Raw genomic sequence first — 14,939 nt, forward strand, 5'->3', positions numbered from 1 at the left:
ATAACCGTATATTCAGAGCATTCCACCATCAATCACTAACAAACTCCCGGCATACATGGAGTGATAAAGGGAAATGTATCATTGCAATACAGTCTAGCTGGCACCCACCTCTACCATCATCAAGACACAAGGAAAAACCTATGAACAATATATAAACTAGTCAAAATATCTATTGTCCAATGTGAATTAATCCACCCAATAAAAAATAAAAAAATAATAAAATATAATGAAAAATAACAAAATAAATAATGAGAAAACAAAAAAAACAAAACATAATAATGAATGACAAACATAAACCCTAACCAGGTAACATTGTTACTACAAAATCAAGCTATCTAACGCCACTGTATAAATCGCATATACAAACATATAAATGAAGCAAAAAATTGTCGTTGTTTGAAAAAAATAATTTAAATCCAATCGTGGTGATTTAAATCATCAACCGATCAACCAAAAAAAACTATTAGTGTGACCGGAGTCACATGTTTAATGCAAGCCAAAGACTTGTTTGCAGGAAAAGGAAAGGGTCCAAAAGATATTTAGTGTCCCTTCACAAAAATACACCAAATGGATTCTCCTCATTCAGTCCCAACGGTCTGAGGGATTCAAATCTATAAATAAATTCACATTCCCTTTGGAGTAAAAGTTTCTCTCGGTCACCACCTCTTTTAAGCGGTTTGATCAGATCTAGTGGCATAAACCGGAAGTCTTTTATCGTATGTCCCAAGTCATGAAAGTGTCTCGCAACTGGTGGTGTACTCTGATCAATTTTAGATGCAGTTTTATTTATTGATGAACGATGCATCGCTATGCGCTCTTTCAGCATGCGTGTCGTATTCCCAATGTACAACTTTTTGCAGGGACACAAGATTAAGTAAATTACATATTTACTTTCACAGGTCATACGATGTAATTTATGTGGTGGACCAGAAGTAGGATGTACAAAGGTGTCTCCAGTTATCAGCGATTCACACAACCATGCATCAAAATGCTCCCTTCTCGAGTGCAAGCCAATTCTCCTTCTGCACTTGTACACTTATATCCAAATTTGTCACCAGGTCTAAAACCGACTGCATCGCCCACCGATGGCCATCTCTGCCCTATTACTCACAGGTCAATGGGCAATCAGAGGTGGGGGCAGGGCTTTGTTGTTCATGTTGGGGGGGGGGGCGCGGAGCTAGGGTCTGTGTCCAAGCTCCAGAAAGAACAAGCAAAAAAATCTATTGCGGGGGCTATTTGCCATCGATGGCATAGACTCATTGGATTTCTGTATAAAAATATATATAGTTACTACTTCATGTGTCACATATGGGGCTAATCATACACAGTGCTTGCGCCGTCATTTACAGACAGATGGTGCCATCATGGGGCTGTCCCGTTAGCACTGGAAACAGGCGGCCTCTGGGCCTGATTCAGACCCGCTCGCGAGCGCTGAGCGCAAGCGGGTCGATGTTGCCCAAGTGCGCATGCACATGATGGAGGCGGCTCCGTCATGCGCATGTGCGAGACCCGAATAACGACGGCCAATCCATCGTTATGGGTCTTGCACCAAATGGGGCGTGCTGTCGTTGGTGATTGACAGCACGCCCCCTTTGGTGGGCGTGCCGGGGGCGTGGCTGCCCAGACGGAGGCGTTCCCATGGCTCTGATAGAGCCAAAAGCACTCCAGGGCTTGCGGCTGCGAGACCCTACTACAAGGGTCTCGTCGCAAGCCCAATGATCGCGATGGTCACCCACAGCTATGCGAGCGGCCAGGAGGCCGCTCCATAAAGAAGGAGGGACGGCCCTGATTCAGAGCGAGCGCTCTGTCAGAGCGTCCGGCTCTGAATCAGGGCCTCTGAGTTGAAGCTGAGATTTGATTATGTATCAGGCACCAGATAGTATCATAGTCACGGCCAGCGCTACCAGTAGACAGTGTACTAAATGATCCTATGCGTGCCTCACACACAGTACTGGCTGTAAAGCTACAGTCGTCATGAACTCCTTACATGTGAAGCTGCTGGGTCCTCTATGTCATGGAAGTGTGGTATAAGGCTATGATGTGTCCGGGAGGGGGGAGCCCTGCATAATGCAGTCAGTGTGAGCAAGCTGTATTGCTATGTGCAGCCATATATGCATTAATAGATGAATTAAGGGCATGAGATGTACGCTACAGCAATAGGAGCTGCTATCCTGCACACAGCTGCTGTAAGAAAACATGGTAACGCTGTAGCCGGCTGGAAGTGTATTGAGGCGCCCACTGGCAGCTTCACACATCCAAGCAAGTGCCTACAAATACGCAAACGCCATTGCAGATCATTCGATAATCGTCCATCTGAGCAGCCCTACGCAACGCAGAACGGCCGTCTGAACTGAGACTTCGGAACCACTTTATCTGACGCAGGCTACGACACGGCCAGAAAATGGCCGGGGCACGTGTCTGCAGGTTTTTTTTACTGAAAATCACTTTGTGAAAAAATTCTCTCTGCGAGCAGCAACACAAGGGTACCGTGACACAAGCGCAGTCGACCGATAATCGCTCAACTGCGTAAATATTGGCCTACATCTCTGAACCAGGACCTATTATGTGTGACACCATCAGAGCACCTCATCCTGTCTACTCAGCAAGTCTGTCCGTCGTTATTGTGCCCAGCAGGAAAAGAGTTAATTCATTTTCCTCTGACACCTGTTCTCTTTCCTCTGGAGTGTCCTTTTCCCTGTTATTTGACAAACAACTCGGTATCTTGATGTGCCCTGCTGCTTTGTTACAGTCAGAGTTTTGAGGGTAAATATTTAGTGCTGGATTACCCAAAATAAAGGAGAGAGAAAAAATGTAACTTTGCCAGCAGCCTTTTGCTGAAATTCCAGCAGGTGAGAGGGCTGCCCGCCCCGGCTTCCAACACACCTTACCCTGCTCTGCTGGAGACATCCCGGGGCAGGCGCTGCATTCATGTCGCTGACACATTAACAAGAAATAATTTTATTTTCTGCTTTCACATCTCCATGTTGCCTATGCACAGTGAGAGCCATTACACGTACACATTACATCCAGTTCACTACAAATCAGTGCATTGCTGCCATTACCAATAAGTGCAGTGACCTGTGCCATCGCGCACCGGGGAACGGTCCATGATAACCCATCATTGTGCCCCCAGACTGTCCACTTCACTGGGTAAGTTGGCGGGATCCGGGAGCTTGGTCTATTTCCGCAGGGGTAGATGATCAGCGGCTTTGACCAATAGATTTGAAATGGCAATAGTAATTTATACTAAATCAGACTTGTGTACCATTAATTACTAATAGTGTCTTTATTGGGTAATGTTATACAACTTACATATATGTGTTCACTGACAAGCCATGTATAGAATGTTGCGAACCCTGTTTTATAGCAACGTAACAGGGAGTGAGGAACAATGGGGGTAAAAATGTTTCCACAGTGGATACAGAACTGAACAATGGTGACCTCTGGTGTGAGGTTTAAACAGTTCCTGTAGTATAGGAGAAAGTCATTGACTCCTCACAGAGCTGCCAATCAGGTGTGTAGGAGCCTGTCTGGTGCAGAGATTCAGTGGGTTCACTTCTCAGGCGGAGATGCTGCTGGCGGTTCTCTTTGATTTTTGACTTATACCCCCAGAGGAAGGCCATCCACGGCCGAAACGCGTTGGGTAGAACAATCTCCAAGCCACATGCACACCTGTGAAAGTGCCGCTACAGCCGCCTGCATTCTGAACATCCAAACTGCGGGGACATGTGATCGGCATTTGTGTCATGTGACGAAGACCAGTAAGACACCACACAACGTGTGTAACGAGCCTAGCAGAGCCCAAGCAAGAGGTGTTTGCCCCGCGGTACAATCCTGCCCTAGAGACAGCCGCGGCGAGCACCACCCGAAAAGTGGACACTCCCACCGGATCGAAGCCCTGACGGTGATCCCTACAAAGAGAGCCGCCGGCAGCTTCTCCGCCTGAGAAGTGAACCCAATGAAACTCTGTACCAGACGGCACCTACACACCTGATTGGCGACACTGCCGTCCACCACCGCATGTCTTGCAGCCCATGCAGCACCACAGGACCAGGTAGAACGCACATCAGATAAGCAGGACGCCGCTTACTGCGCACTATTAGGGTACTGTTTAAACTTTACTCTACCTTCCGGCTAGCGACCACCATTCATCCACCTGGAGACTATACTCACCACGGCACGTACACAGACTGTAAGACACACAGATGCCCAGCAGCTCTGTGAGGATTCAGTGACTTTCTCCTATACTACAGGAACTGTTTAAATGGTATGCAGTCGGGAAGTCAGCAGACCTAATCCCGACAGCCGGCTTCCTGACTGCCATATCTCGGCAAGGGTCTAAAGACAGGTGTCGATATGCCGACGCCTGTCATTAGACATACACCGGGAGCCGACGCATCCCGATCGAAGGGACGACGAGTGCAGATAGCGCGCGGGGGGGGGGTGGAGGGTATGGTTTAGGGTTCCCGGGGGGGACTTAGGGTTAGGCACCCCCCCGGGAGTGCCTAACCCTAGGCAGCGGGGAAGGGTGTTAGGTTTAGGCACTGAGAGGGGGGATTAGGGTTAGGTACTGGGGGGGGAGGATTAGGGTTAGGAACCCTAAAGGGAGGGTTAGGTGGTAGAATTAGGTTAGCTAATACTTACCTGAGGACGATCGCGATTTCCACTGCTGCCGGGATGCTGATGTCGGGATTCCAACCGCCGAACATACCGATTCCATTTAAACCTCAGACCAGAGGTCACCATTGTTCAGTTCTCTATCCACTGTGGAAACTTTTTTACCCCCATTGTTCCTCACACCCTGTTGTGTTGCTATAAAACAGGGTGGCAACATTGTATACACTGCTTGTCAGTGAACACATATATATAAGTTGTATAACATTACCCAATAAAGATACTATTCAGCGATTCCAGTTCTCAGATGTTTGATTACACTCCCCACATGTCACAGATAGGGGCTGTGTGCAATAGACTCGCTATACGGTTCTCCTATTAGGTCAGGATGACCTCACTACCTGCAGAACCCCCCCGGCTACACTACCAGCATCCAGTGCGCAGGGTACCCTTCTAGTCCCTTTTTTCTTACCGTTCCTATTTCATTTATATGAAAAACGATTCTTTCATTTCACACGAGCTTTGCCATGACAATAAATAAAGCTCAGGGACACACAGTTACTGCGGCTGGAGCTGACCTAAGTGAAGGCTGCTTTTCTCATGGACAGCTTTACGTGGCCCTTTTGCGTGTCACCATCAAAACTAAATCGTTCATGTTCACGTGTAAGGAAACTCCTGAATTACACAGGTTCTGTGGATGATTAAAACAAGGTGAAATGGAGACTTCAAGTCTGCCAGCCACAGAATCTGTATAATTCATGTCTGTCCTGGTTTAAAAGGCTAGTATGGTCATTTATTACCGTGGTCTATGCAAACTAGCATTCCATCTCAGGATTCACATCTCTCCTGTGACAGGCAGTGTGCCCTATGGTGTGGTGCTTAGTGCAGCTGGATAGCAATGGGGAGGGAGTGGCTCCCTGCTTGCAGCCAATGAGGTACAAAGTTGGCATGTCACTCAGGCAAGCTTTGGCTACACCTGCTGCTATAGGGTAAGCCAATCCTGTAATAAGCCACACCCCTTTGTGCACAGGTGCTCTCACACACTACTGGCAGGAATATACAATGCTATCTAGAGGCTCCTGTAACACTTGTGTCTGTCTGCTACCCCAGTGTATAGTGTGTAATGTGTGCAGGGGGGCATACGGTCTCAGTTGCTGGTAGCCTGATGGAGATTTTATTTTAGCATGTATATATTTACATTCTTTTAAAAAAAACTTTTAGTCCCTATTATTTGCACTCTTAAAGTTTTAGTAGATTTTCAAAGTTGGATCCTTGCAAGTATGGAGAGACCATCCCACAGCATCTACATCATTGTCCTCCTTATATTTACACCAAGCGGCCAGGGGACAGACTGTAAGTGGCTTTTATGTTTGCTATTATACTGTGCTTTGTAATTGGCTGTACTGTAGAATTTTATATATATATATATATATATATATATATATTATAAAATATTGTCAAACGCTTCCTATGGTTGCTATAAATAGAGTGCTGTATTATGTTCCATACAAATCATTGAGGAATGCTATTATGCAATATATTATGCTCTCTACTTAGGGCAGTCATGACGTTTTACATTTGTAAATGATTGTCACATAATGGACATAATTAAAAACGTATTTAATTTATAAATATTGTCTGTGGTCTTGAAATAATTTATTTAAATTCAATGTTCCCTGGCCTGATGTATTACAGGCACTGTGGGTCCTCTGTTCTGTATCCTTTATAATATAAGAGCAATGATTAATATATTGGTTATGGGCGTCACGCTGGTGAGTGCTGCCGTCCATTCCCCTCGGGTGCCCTGGTGTACATGTCAGATAGTCCAATTGTTACTGTCTGCCACAGATGGACCTGATGGTAAATAATCTACCATTTATTACATACTATTCACATATATGGCTGGTGTGGTTAGTTTATGTCTGTTTTAATAGTTTTTCATTTGTATATATTCAGTGACCGATACATGGTTTAGCATATGTGTGTGCCTAGCTGGAACATCCATTAGGTGACCTAGGGCCCTGGATTGGACCTAGGGGACAGAGGGGCCCAGCTTTACATAACCCATTTTTATGTTTTTTTTTTTTTAAATCAAATGGAGGTGGGAGGGAAATCTCTGTCTTGGATGTACATCTATAGAGCACATTATAGTATATTCTCTTGTGTAAAAGTCTCTCAGGACCCGCATGCACTAACAATTTGGTCTGCAATGCAACATCTCTAGCCCCTGGAGTGCAACAGCATACCTCTCAGCATTTAAGAGGGCGGTGTTGGGACTCAAAGAGCATGCCTGACAAATGGGCGCACATGTTTTTGGTGGTGAGACTGCACGTCAATCCCCCGTTCTCCTCATGCTGGGGGCTTGCCCAATGCTTCAGGAGCTGCTGGGGAGCCCCCAGCCTCTCCCACCACAGTGTGGATGGCACACGCATGTGGGCGTCATGCATTCACCGCTGTTCTGCTATGCCCATCTGCCCGCCCGCCTGCGGGACACTGCGGCTCTTGGGGTGGACAGTGCTGGAAAAGTGGGTGTATCCAGTTAAAATTGGGACAGTTGGGAGATCAACAACAGTCGGATGCAAGTGTAGTTGGTGCAGTATAGTTCTCAGACCTGTTGTAACCAACAGGATACGTCTCTATGGTGCTCTGGGAGACTTACCCCAAACTAATGACCTGAGAGGTGAGCACAAGGCATGCACTGCTAGGGGGTCCTGCAGAAACAGAAGATGGGACATTGATTACAGAAGTGCCAGGAGATTGCGGCAGCTGTCAGTTGTGGCTGCATGTAGCACAGTGGTACCACTGTACAATCACTGCTGTAGCTAAAGCCAGGTACACATTAGACGGTGTGTACCCAGCGATGGCAGATGCGACTGGACGATATATCGGGTGGTCCGTAAGCACTGCATAATCTGGCGTACCATTGCCCAATATAATGGTCCCCTGCCGCATTCAGAGGTATGGTGTCAGCCGCTAGATCTTCTGATTTGCCGTGCATGCACAGCAGATCAGAAGATGCGACCAATGACGCTCGTGAACATGCGACAGTGTGTGCACACTGAGCGATGTGGCCGATATACCACTCTGAACTGCGTTGGAACCAGGGGCATATTAGAAGAGGAGGGGGCCCATGTGCAGGCTCCTCCTCTCTCCACAGCGGCCGGCAGCAGACTGACCGCTGGTAGACTCTGGGCGCTAGTCCGTGCCCAGAGTCTACTGCGCATGCACAGGTCACCGGGAAAATGGCGGCGGACAGTTTCCAGGCGTTTTGTGCAGGGCTAAGACAACCGACGTGGGACATCGGAGAGCTGTCTTAGAAAATATGGGTGCAGAGGGTGCGGTGTGGGCCCCCCTGGACACCACACACCCTGCACCCATTATAGATACGCCTCTGGTCGGAACGATATATATCGTCTGATATATCACCAAAGCCGCATATCCACTACACAACTATTGAAGGATGACAACAACGTAATCGTTCATTATACTGTGCAGTGGATAATGTGCCCACACTGAACGATGTGTAGTTCGGTGCAGGCAACCTCCCTCAATCTTGAAACCTGCACAACCTGATGGTACCGTCAAGTTGGGCAGCATGTTCAGGCGATGACAGATGCCGAGAATGACCAGCGGGAGCGCGCATCGCTGGACGTTGCCGGCATAATCACTGCACGATTAATGAACGATAACTATGTAGTTATCATTAATTTATATCGTGTAGTAAATATGCACCTTTAGTGTGCACCCAGCTTACGCCTGTACGGTATAAATAAGTCTGTTTTGCCTAGATAGGTGACGCGATCTTCAATTCTGCCATTTCGCATATCTCCCAGCATTTGATCTCCATGGGGAGTGGCCACATAGAGATGTGGGTGTGGCTGTGTCAGTGGACCACACCTCCAGGCCGTACCTACTGCTTGAAGAGCACTAATCAGTCCTTTAGCCGCCTCCCTTTCCCTCCAAGCACCCACTCATTGCCGCACCGGCTTACTGCTGCGTATGTTCAGTGGTTTTGTTACCCGAGAGATGACTTGTGTATGATCTCAGTGTTTTCAGTTTAGAGACAGAACTCATAATGAGATTTAGCCTGGTGCTCGGGCACATACAGCAGTCACATGAAGTACTGGAAGTCGTTGTTTGAGGTGAAAGCCATTCATCCTTACATCCTTATGACAAATGTGTTAAACCGTTTACTTTATGTCCTCGGGGACCTTTAAAATTCTGTTGCAATACAAAAGTACTTTACTGGCAGCAACCAGTCAGCATAGCATCTTATTTGTATCGTAGCCAAATATAAAGTCGCATACAGCGTCCTTTCACTTCGTATTAGTCTGTTTGTATGAATTGGAATAAAGTCGCAGATTAAGCATGGCGGCACTCACTTGTATCGATCCACAGTTGCTTTAGTTTAGCGCCTGAGTTACACATCAGCTGCAGTCAATGTCGGCATGTCAGCACCAGTATCCAGGTTATAAGTGTATTCGATGTATTAATCTTGTGTCACATTAGTGATGTGAATTTGATGCATATTGTGTGATAAAAGTGTGCGGGCGGATTCATCGCTAAGTCTGTGGCACGCCATACAGGGTTATGCGGTATGATTTGAGGATGGGTCTATGTGAGCACATCGGTACACACTACTATGTATAAAAATGCCCTTCTCCTCTAATGTGCTGGCTGTACTGTATATATTACATTGTTCAAGGGCTTGAAATGCATGAAAATGATCAGTACTAGATTTTACTTCATTAGTAACTGTATCTGTGGAATTCCTGCCTGGCCGTCTGCGGAATTAAGTCTTGTTACTGGTTAACAAACTGCTGTGAGCACAAGACTAAAATAAGAATATAACTTGAGGTTAAACAGTCCTACAGACAGGGGAAATATATAGAAGCAGCAATTCTCCCTGAGGGGATGACCATGTGGTAGGCATGGCACCACGTTTGGATCACCCTCTGTACAGAGCCTGACTCCATTATTGCTACAAGAGTATTCGGTTTACTAGCTCGGATTTGCGCTGCACGGCTTCTAATGTACCAGCGACCTCCGTAATGAGGCTTGGGCTTCGCTGCGCCCCGCATATGAGTCACAGCCCTCTTATACCGCTATTATACCTAAATTCCAGGTCTGACCCCGGAGTTTGGAACAGGGATGCAAACCGGATCAGACCCGGAATTTAGCCGGCGCTGACCCAGGATATTCCCGAGTCAGCGCCGTTCACACTGCAGCAGGTTCTGCAGTGACCTGGCTCTTCCGGCATGGCAGTGGATGCTTGGATATGATGTCATCCGGCATGCGGCGCGCTCTAGGTCATCGTGACCCGGATTGCGCCGTTTACACTGCAGGGTTTCACGGGTCATTCCCGTGTTAAATCCTGCAAGTTACCTGGGTTGGATTGCCGGGTCACTCGATCCGGGAATCCAACCCTAAACCCTTTTACACCAAGGAGCTACCCGGGTTTACCCTGCAATAAAGTGTTTTAGTTCTGGTGTAAAAGGGGTATTAGTTGGTACCTGGCATTACAGGAGTCAAAGGAGGCAGAGAAAAGGATGGTCAGGGTCACAGGAATTCCTAGGGAAGTGGGGACCCCACCCCCCAAAAAAATATGGGGCTCTGGGAGCGGAGGTAATGGTTAAATTGAAAAGTTAAACAATTTTGTTCGTTACAAGTGGACTGTAGGTCCCAGCAAGCCTACCTGGGCATGATGGCACTTGTCAAACCACAAGTGTGAGCATGCCCGGACATCAACATCAAGTGCCTGCTGTTACACCAAATCAATATTTGGTGTGACCACCCTTTGCCTTCAAAACAGCATCAATTCTTCTAGGTACACTTGCAGAGAGTCAGGGAATTTGTTGAATTATATTCAGGTGTATGATATACCAAACAGGTGATAACGATCATCATTTTCATATGTGGCATGAAACACAGGGCCGGATTTATTATGGATCGCAACTGCGAATGCAATAGCGATTACGCACGCACTTCAACTGTGATAGTATGCTAATCCATTGCAATCGCTACGCTGCCACTTTACTTTACACAGATCAGTAATCCTTAGCAAGACTGCGCAACCATCGGTAGGTACCATTGTGTACTATCGCCGCCTGATGCGCACTTGCACAAGCCCTGACCTTACTCAGAAATCGCTAACTTCATTGCACGCTATAAGGCCTCAGGCTGCATACGGCATCGCAGTGGCTAATGTATGCACGCCCATGCAACGGCGTTCAAACGCACGGGCACACCTGCGTTTATCCGACCACCCACCCCTCACCACTAACAAATGGCACTTTTCTCAATCACTCTGCGATTGGTCTGCATAGTCGCTGCGATCACAGTCCCGTTTGCAGTGGCATGCGCAGAATGCAACAATCGGTTAATGGCGTGCGTATTCGCAACTGCGATCCTTGCTGAATCAGGCCCACAGCCATTAACTGAAAAAGAAACGGCTGTGCGGGAGGCTTAAAACTGGGTGAGGAACAGCCAAACTCTGCTACAGAGGTGAAGACAATTCCATGTCACAGGTCATACACCATGGCAAGACTGAGCACAGCAACAAGACACAAGGTAGTTATACAGCATCAGCAAGGTCTCTCCCAGGCAAAGATTTCAAAGCAGACTGGGGGTTTCAAGATGTGCTGTTCAAGCTCTTTTGAGAAGCACAAAGACACTGGCAACGTTGAGGACCGTAGACGCAGTGCTCAGCTAAGGAAACTTAGTGCATCAGATGAAAGACACATCATGCTTACTTCCCTTTGAAACTGGAAGATGTCCAGCAGTGCCATCAGGTCAGAACTGGCAGAAACCAGTGAGACCCAGGTACACCCAACTACTGCTCGCAGAAGTCTGGCCAGAAGTGGACTTGATGGAAGAATTGCGGTCAAAACCCACTGTACCTTCAGCGTGGAAACGAGGCCAAGCAACTTAACTATCCATGAAAACATAGGAACTAGGGTGCAGAAAAATGGCAGCAGGTGCTCTGGACTGATGAATCAAAATGAATATTTGGCTGTGACAGAAGGCAGTTTCTTTATATACAGGTTGAGTCTCCCATATCCAAATATTCCGAAATATTCTGAAATATGGAATAATTTTGGCATGACTGAGATAATGAAACCTTTGATTTTTGATGGTTCAATGTACACAAACTTTTTTGTCTAAGGCACAAATTATTAAAAATATTGTATAAAATGACCTTCAAGCTGTGTGTATAAGGTGTATATGAAACATAAATGAATTTCATGTATGTACACAAACTTTGAGCCACAAAGTTATTGAAAATATTGTACAAAATAACCTGCAGGCTGTGTATTTGGATCCTATTCACAAGATATGTCATTATGATATGCAATTATTCCAAAATACGGAATATTCCGTTACCCAAAATATCCCTGGTCCCAAGCATTTTGGATATGGGAGACTCAACCTGTAATGAGTTTCTGTAGGCAACAGTGAAGCATTGTGAAGGTTCCTTGCAAGTTTGGGACTGCATTCAGCAAATAGAATTTGGGATTTGGTCAGGATTAATGGTGTCCTCAATGCTGAGAAATACAGGCAGGTACTTATCCATCATGCAATACTATCAGGGAGGCATCTGATTGGCGCCAAATTTATTCTGCAGCAGGACAACAACCCCAAACATACAGCGTACATTATGTCATTAAGAACTATCTTCAGCGTAAAGAACAAGGAGTCCTGGAAGTGACAATATAGCCCCCACAGAGCCCTGATCTCAGCATCATCCAAGAGCCCTGATCTCAGCATCATCCAGTCTGTCTGGCATTACATAAAAAGACAGAAGTATTTAAGCAAGCTACATCCACAGGAGATCTCTGGTTAGTTCTCCCAAGATGTTTGGATCAACCTCCCTTCCGAGTTCCTTCAAAAACTGTGTGCAAGTGTACCTAGAAGAATTGATGCTGTTTTAAAGGCAAAGGGTGGTCACACCAAATATTGATTTGATTTAGATTTCTCTTCTGTTCATTCACTTTGCATTTTGTTAATTGATAAAAATAAACTATTGACATTTCTATTTTTTGAAAGCAAAAACTTTTGTACAGTAGTGGCCCCAGAAGCGTAAGCATTAGCCGCTGTTACCTATGGGCTACATATCGCATAAGTTACTGGGAGAGGGTTGCTCTGGAACCCTTCCCGCCAATGGCCGCCGCAAGTGTGATCAGCAGTCCGCGCATGCGCAGGACCCCGATGTAGGAGTGAAATGATCATGACCTTTCGGAACCCCTGTCCCTGTATGTGTATATTAGTATATTCAGGCAATGTATAATTCCTTATTGCCGCAAATAATGGCAATTAATTATAAGGTCTGATACCCAATAATTAGTAAATATGCCCCTTAGTGGATTACTTCTTGAACGCCCCTCCTAATTAATAATAATAATGTATTTAGTTGTTTGTAAATAGTGAAATAAGGCTGATAAAGACGTTCTCTTCTCCAAAAATCAGGAAAATGGATGACAGAAGGGAAGATGGAAAAATAGGCGTCTCAGGCCCAGTTGTTCCAAAAATCAAATATCAACATCTAAATACATTATTTGCTTGCAGATGACATCAATAATTATCCCTGAAATTGCATTATTACGCACATGCACACACTACAGAGACAGATGATAGCAGCGCAGCCGGAACCCAGTGAGCGTACAATGACTCGCATTAATATAAACCATGCGTCGTGTCCACTACAAATATGGCCAGGAGAACATTACATACCAATTGATACTTTTGAATTACAGCATTTAAAGATTCATAAGGACAATTCACTGAAAAATGTAACAAAGAGAAAATAGTATATATATATATATTTTTTTTTTTTTATTTGTTCCCCTGACGTCCAAGATGCTGCACATGCATACTGGGAAAAGCCTCTGCGCCATTACTTCTTATTATATTATCCCCCGTAACTATTATGTCATAAACTTAGGACGTCATTGTCGCCGCCGTTGGTTGGGACCAGACAGTGTGCACATTGATAGGCCAGAAATAATGTAACACGGGAGAGGAAGAAGAAATGGGGGCGGATCTGCTCAATGCTGCGTGACCTGATAATATATATATATATATATATATATATATATAATGGGGGCTCCCTGACAGGAGGACTGATAGGTGCCATTATAAGCATTGCAGAGTTGCGTTCCCTCCCTCTGCATCTCTGCTAGCTACGCCACTGATGTTGAGGTGCTGTTTTGATGGGAAATGGGTTTTTAAACTTGCAGATGGGAGTTACATATACTCCAAAACATAGTTATTTGCTGGAATAACAATTGCTGGCTATAATTTTTTGTTAAGTAATATCATGTTGCACAAATCAACCATTCGACACCTTTTAATAGTCCCCAATACTGTCCTTATGGCCAATAACGTCCATATATTCTCCTTCTTTATTCAAAACCCTCTTACCCATGGCTAGATCACAGCAGCCCCAGTAATCACATCTTCCCATTACAACCTAGTGCTACCAATATGCAGTAAGCGGCACTTATCATCATGCATGAAACTCCCGATTCCCTATAGATTGTAAGCTTCCGAGCACGACCCTTTTACCGCTTTGCCTGTGTGTTAATATCCAATCTTACTTTATTCCTGTATTCCCAATTGTATTGGGCCTTCGTGGTAATTGCAATGTCTAGTTCCCAATGTGTCCCAAAATGACCAGGCTCGGACGCAGATCCGTCATTGTTAGCAATCCTGGGTAACTATGATCACACAGAATGGCCATATTTCTTGAGTACGGAGTCGCAGACGCAGGATGTGCTCGCCCCTGAAAACAGTAGTGCCTGGCACCTGCATTTTTAGACACCATTCCCCCTTACCTCCCCCAAACACTCCCTGACAGTCACACTGCGAATAAATAGTCGCAACTACGGTAATGTACCTTGATGCATGCGCCATACGACTCAGACGCATGCGCAGATTACCGTTAATCGCTCAAATTCCCAAACGTTGCAGTTAAAGATAGAACGCTGTATATGTAAGGACATCCTGTACTGTCCAACATTTGGGACAATGCTGCGAGCACCACAAATTGGCCTATCCTGCCACAAATGGCTGCTGCTTTATGGATGTCATCGACCTTCAATGTCTAATTACCAACAATGATTTCTTCCCGATAGTAAATAGCTTTACCATTAATGGGAGCATTACAATAGCAAAATAGCATCACTTTTCAGCACTACGCATCCCTGTTGCTTTACTCATGCACAGATCCAAACCATCGCTTTTTCTCCAGTTGATTACAACCACTGATCATCAATCGTTTTCCCGTCGCTGGCCATCCCTAGGCTGCATGTTGTAGGAGCAGGCCA

The 14,939-nt window shown here is 45.7% G+C and overlaps 1 protein-coding gene across 2 annotated transcripts in view; it reads left to right on the forward strand.

Annotated features, from left to right (window-relative positions):
- The first annotated feature begins 5,644 nt into the window (after nucleotides 1-5,644).
- Nucleotides 5,645-14,939, forward strand: part of INSRR (insulin receptor related receptor) — a 65,126-nt gene continuing 55,831 nt past the window's right edge. For both annotated transcript variants that reach the window (XM_088449632.1, XM_088449633.1), the window contains exon 1: nucleotides 5,645-5,967. In XM_088449632.1, coding sequence (XP_088305758.1) covers nucleotides 5,895-5,967 — 73 coding nt within the window. In that variant the 5' untranslated portion in view covers nucleotides 5,645-5,894. The remainder of the gene's footprint in view (nucleotides 5,968-14,939) is intronic.

This window comes from Taudactylus pleione, unplaced genomic scaffold, assembly GCF_031769625.1.
Source record: "Taudactylus pleione unplaced genomic scaffold, aTauple2 ptg000490l, whole genome shotgun sequence".
NCBI lineage: Eukaryota > Metazoa > Chordata > Amphibia > Anura > Myobatrachidae > Taudactylus > Taudactylus pleione.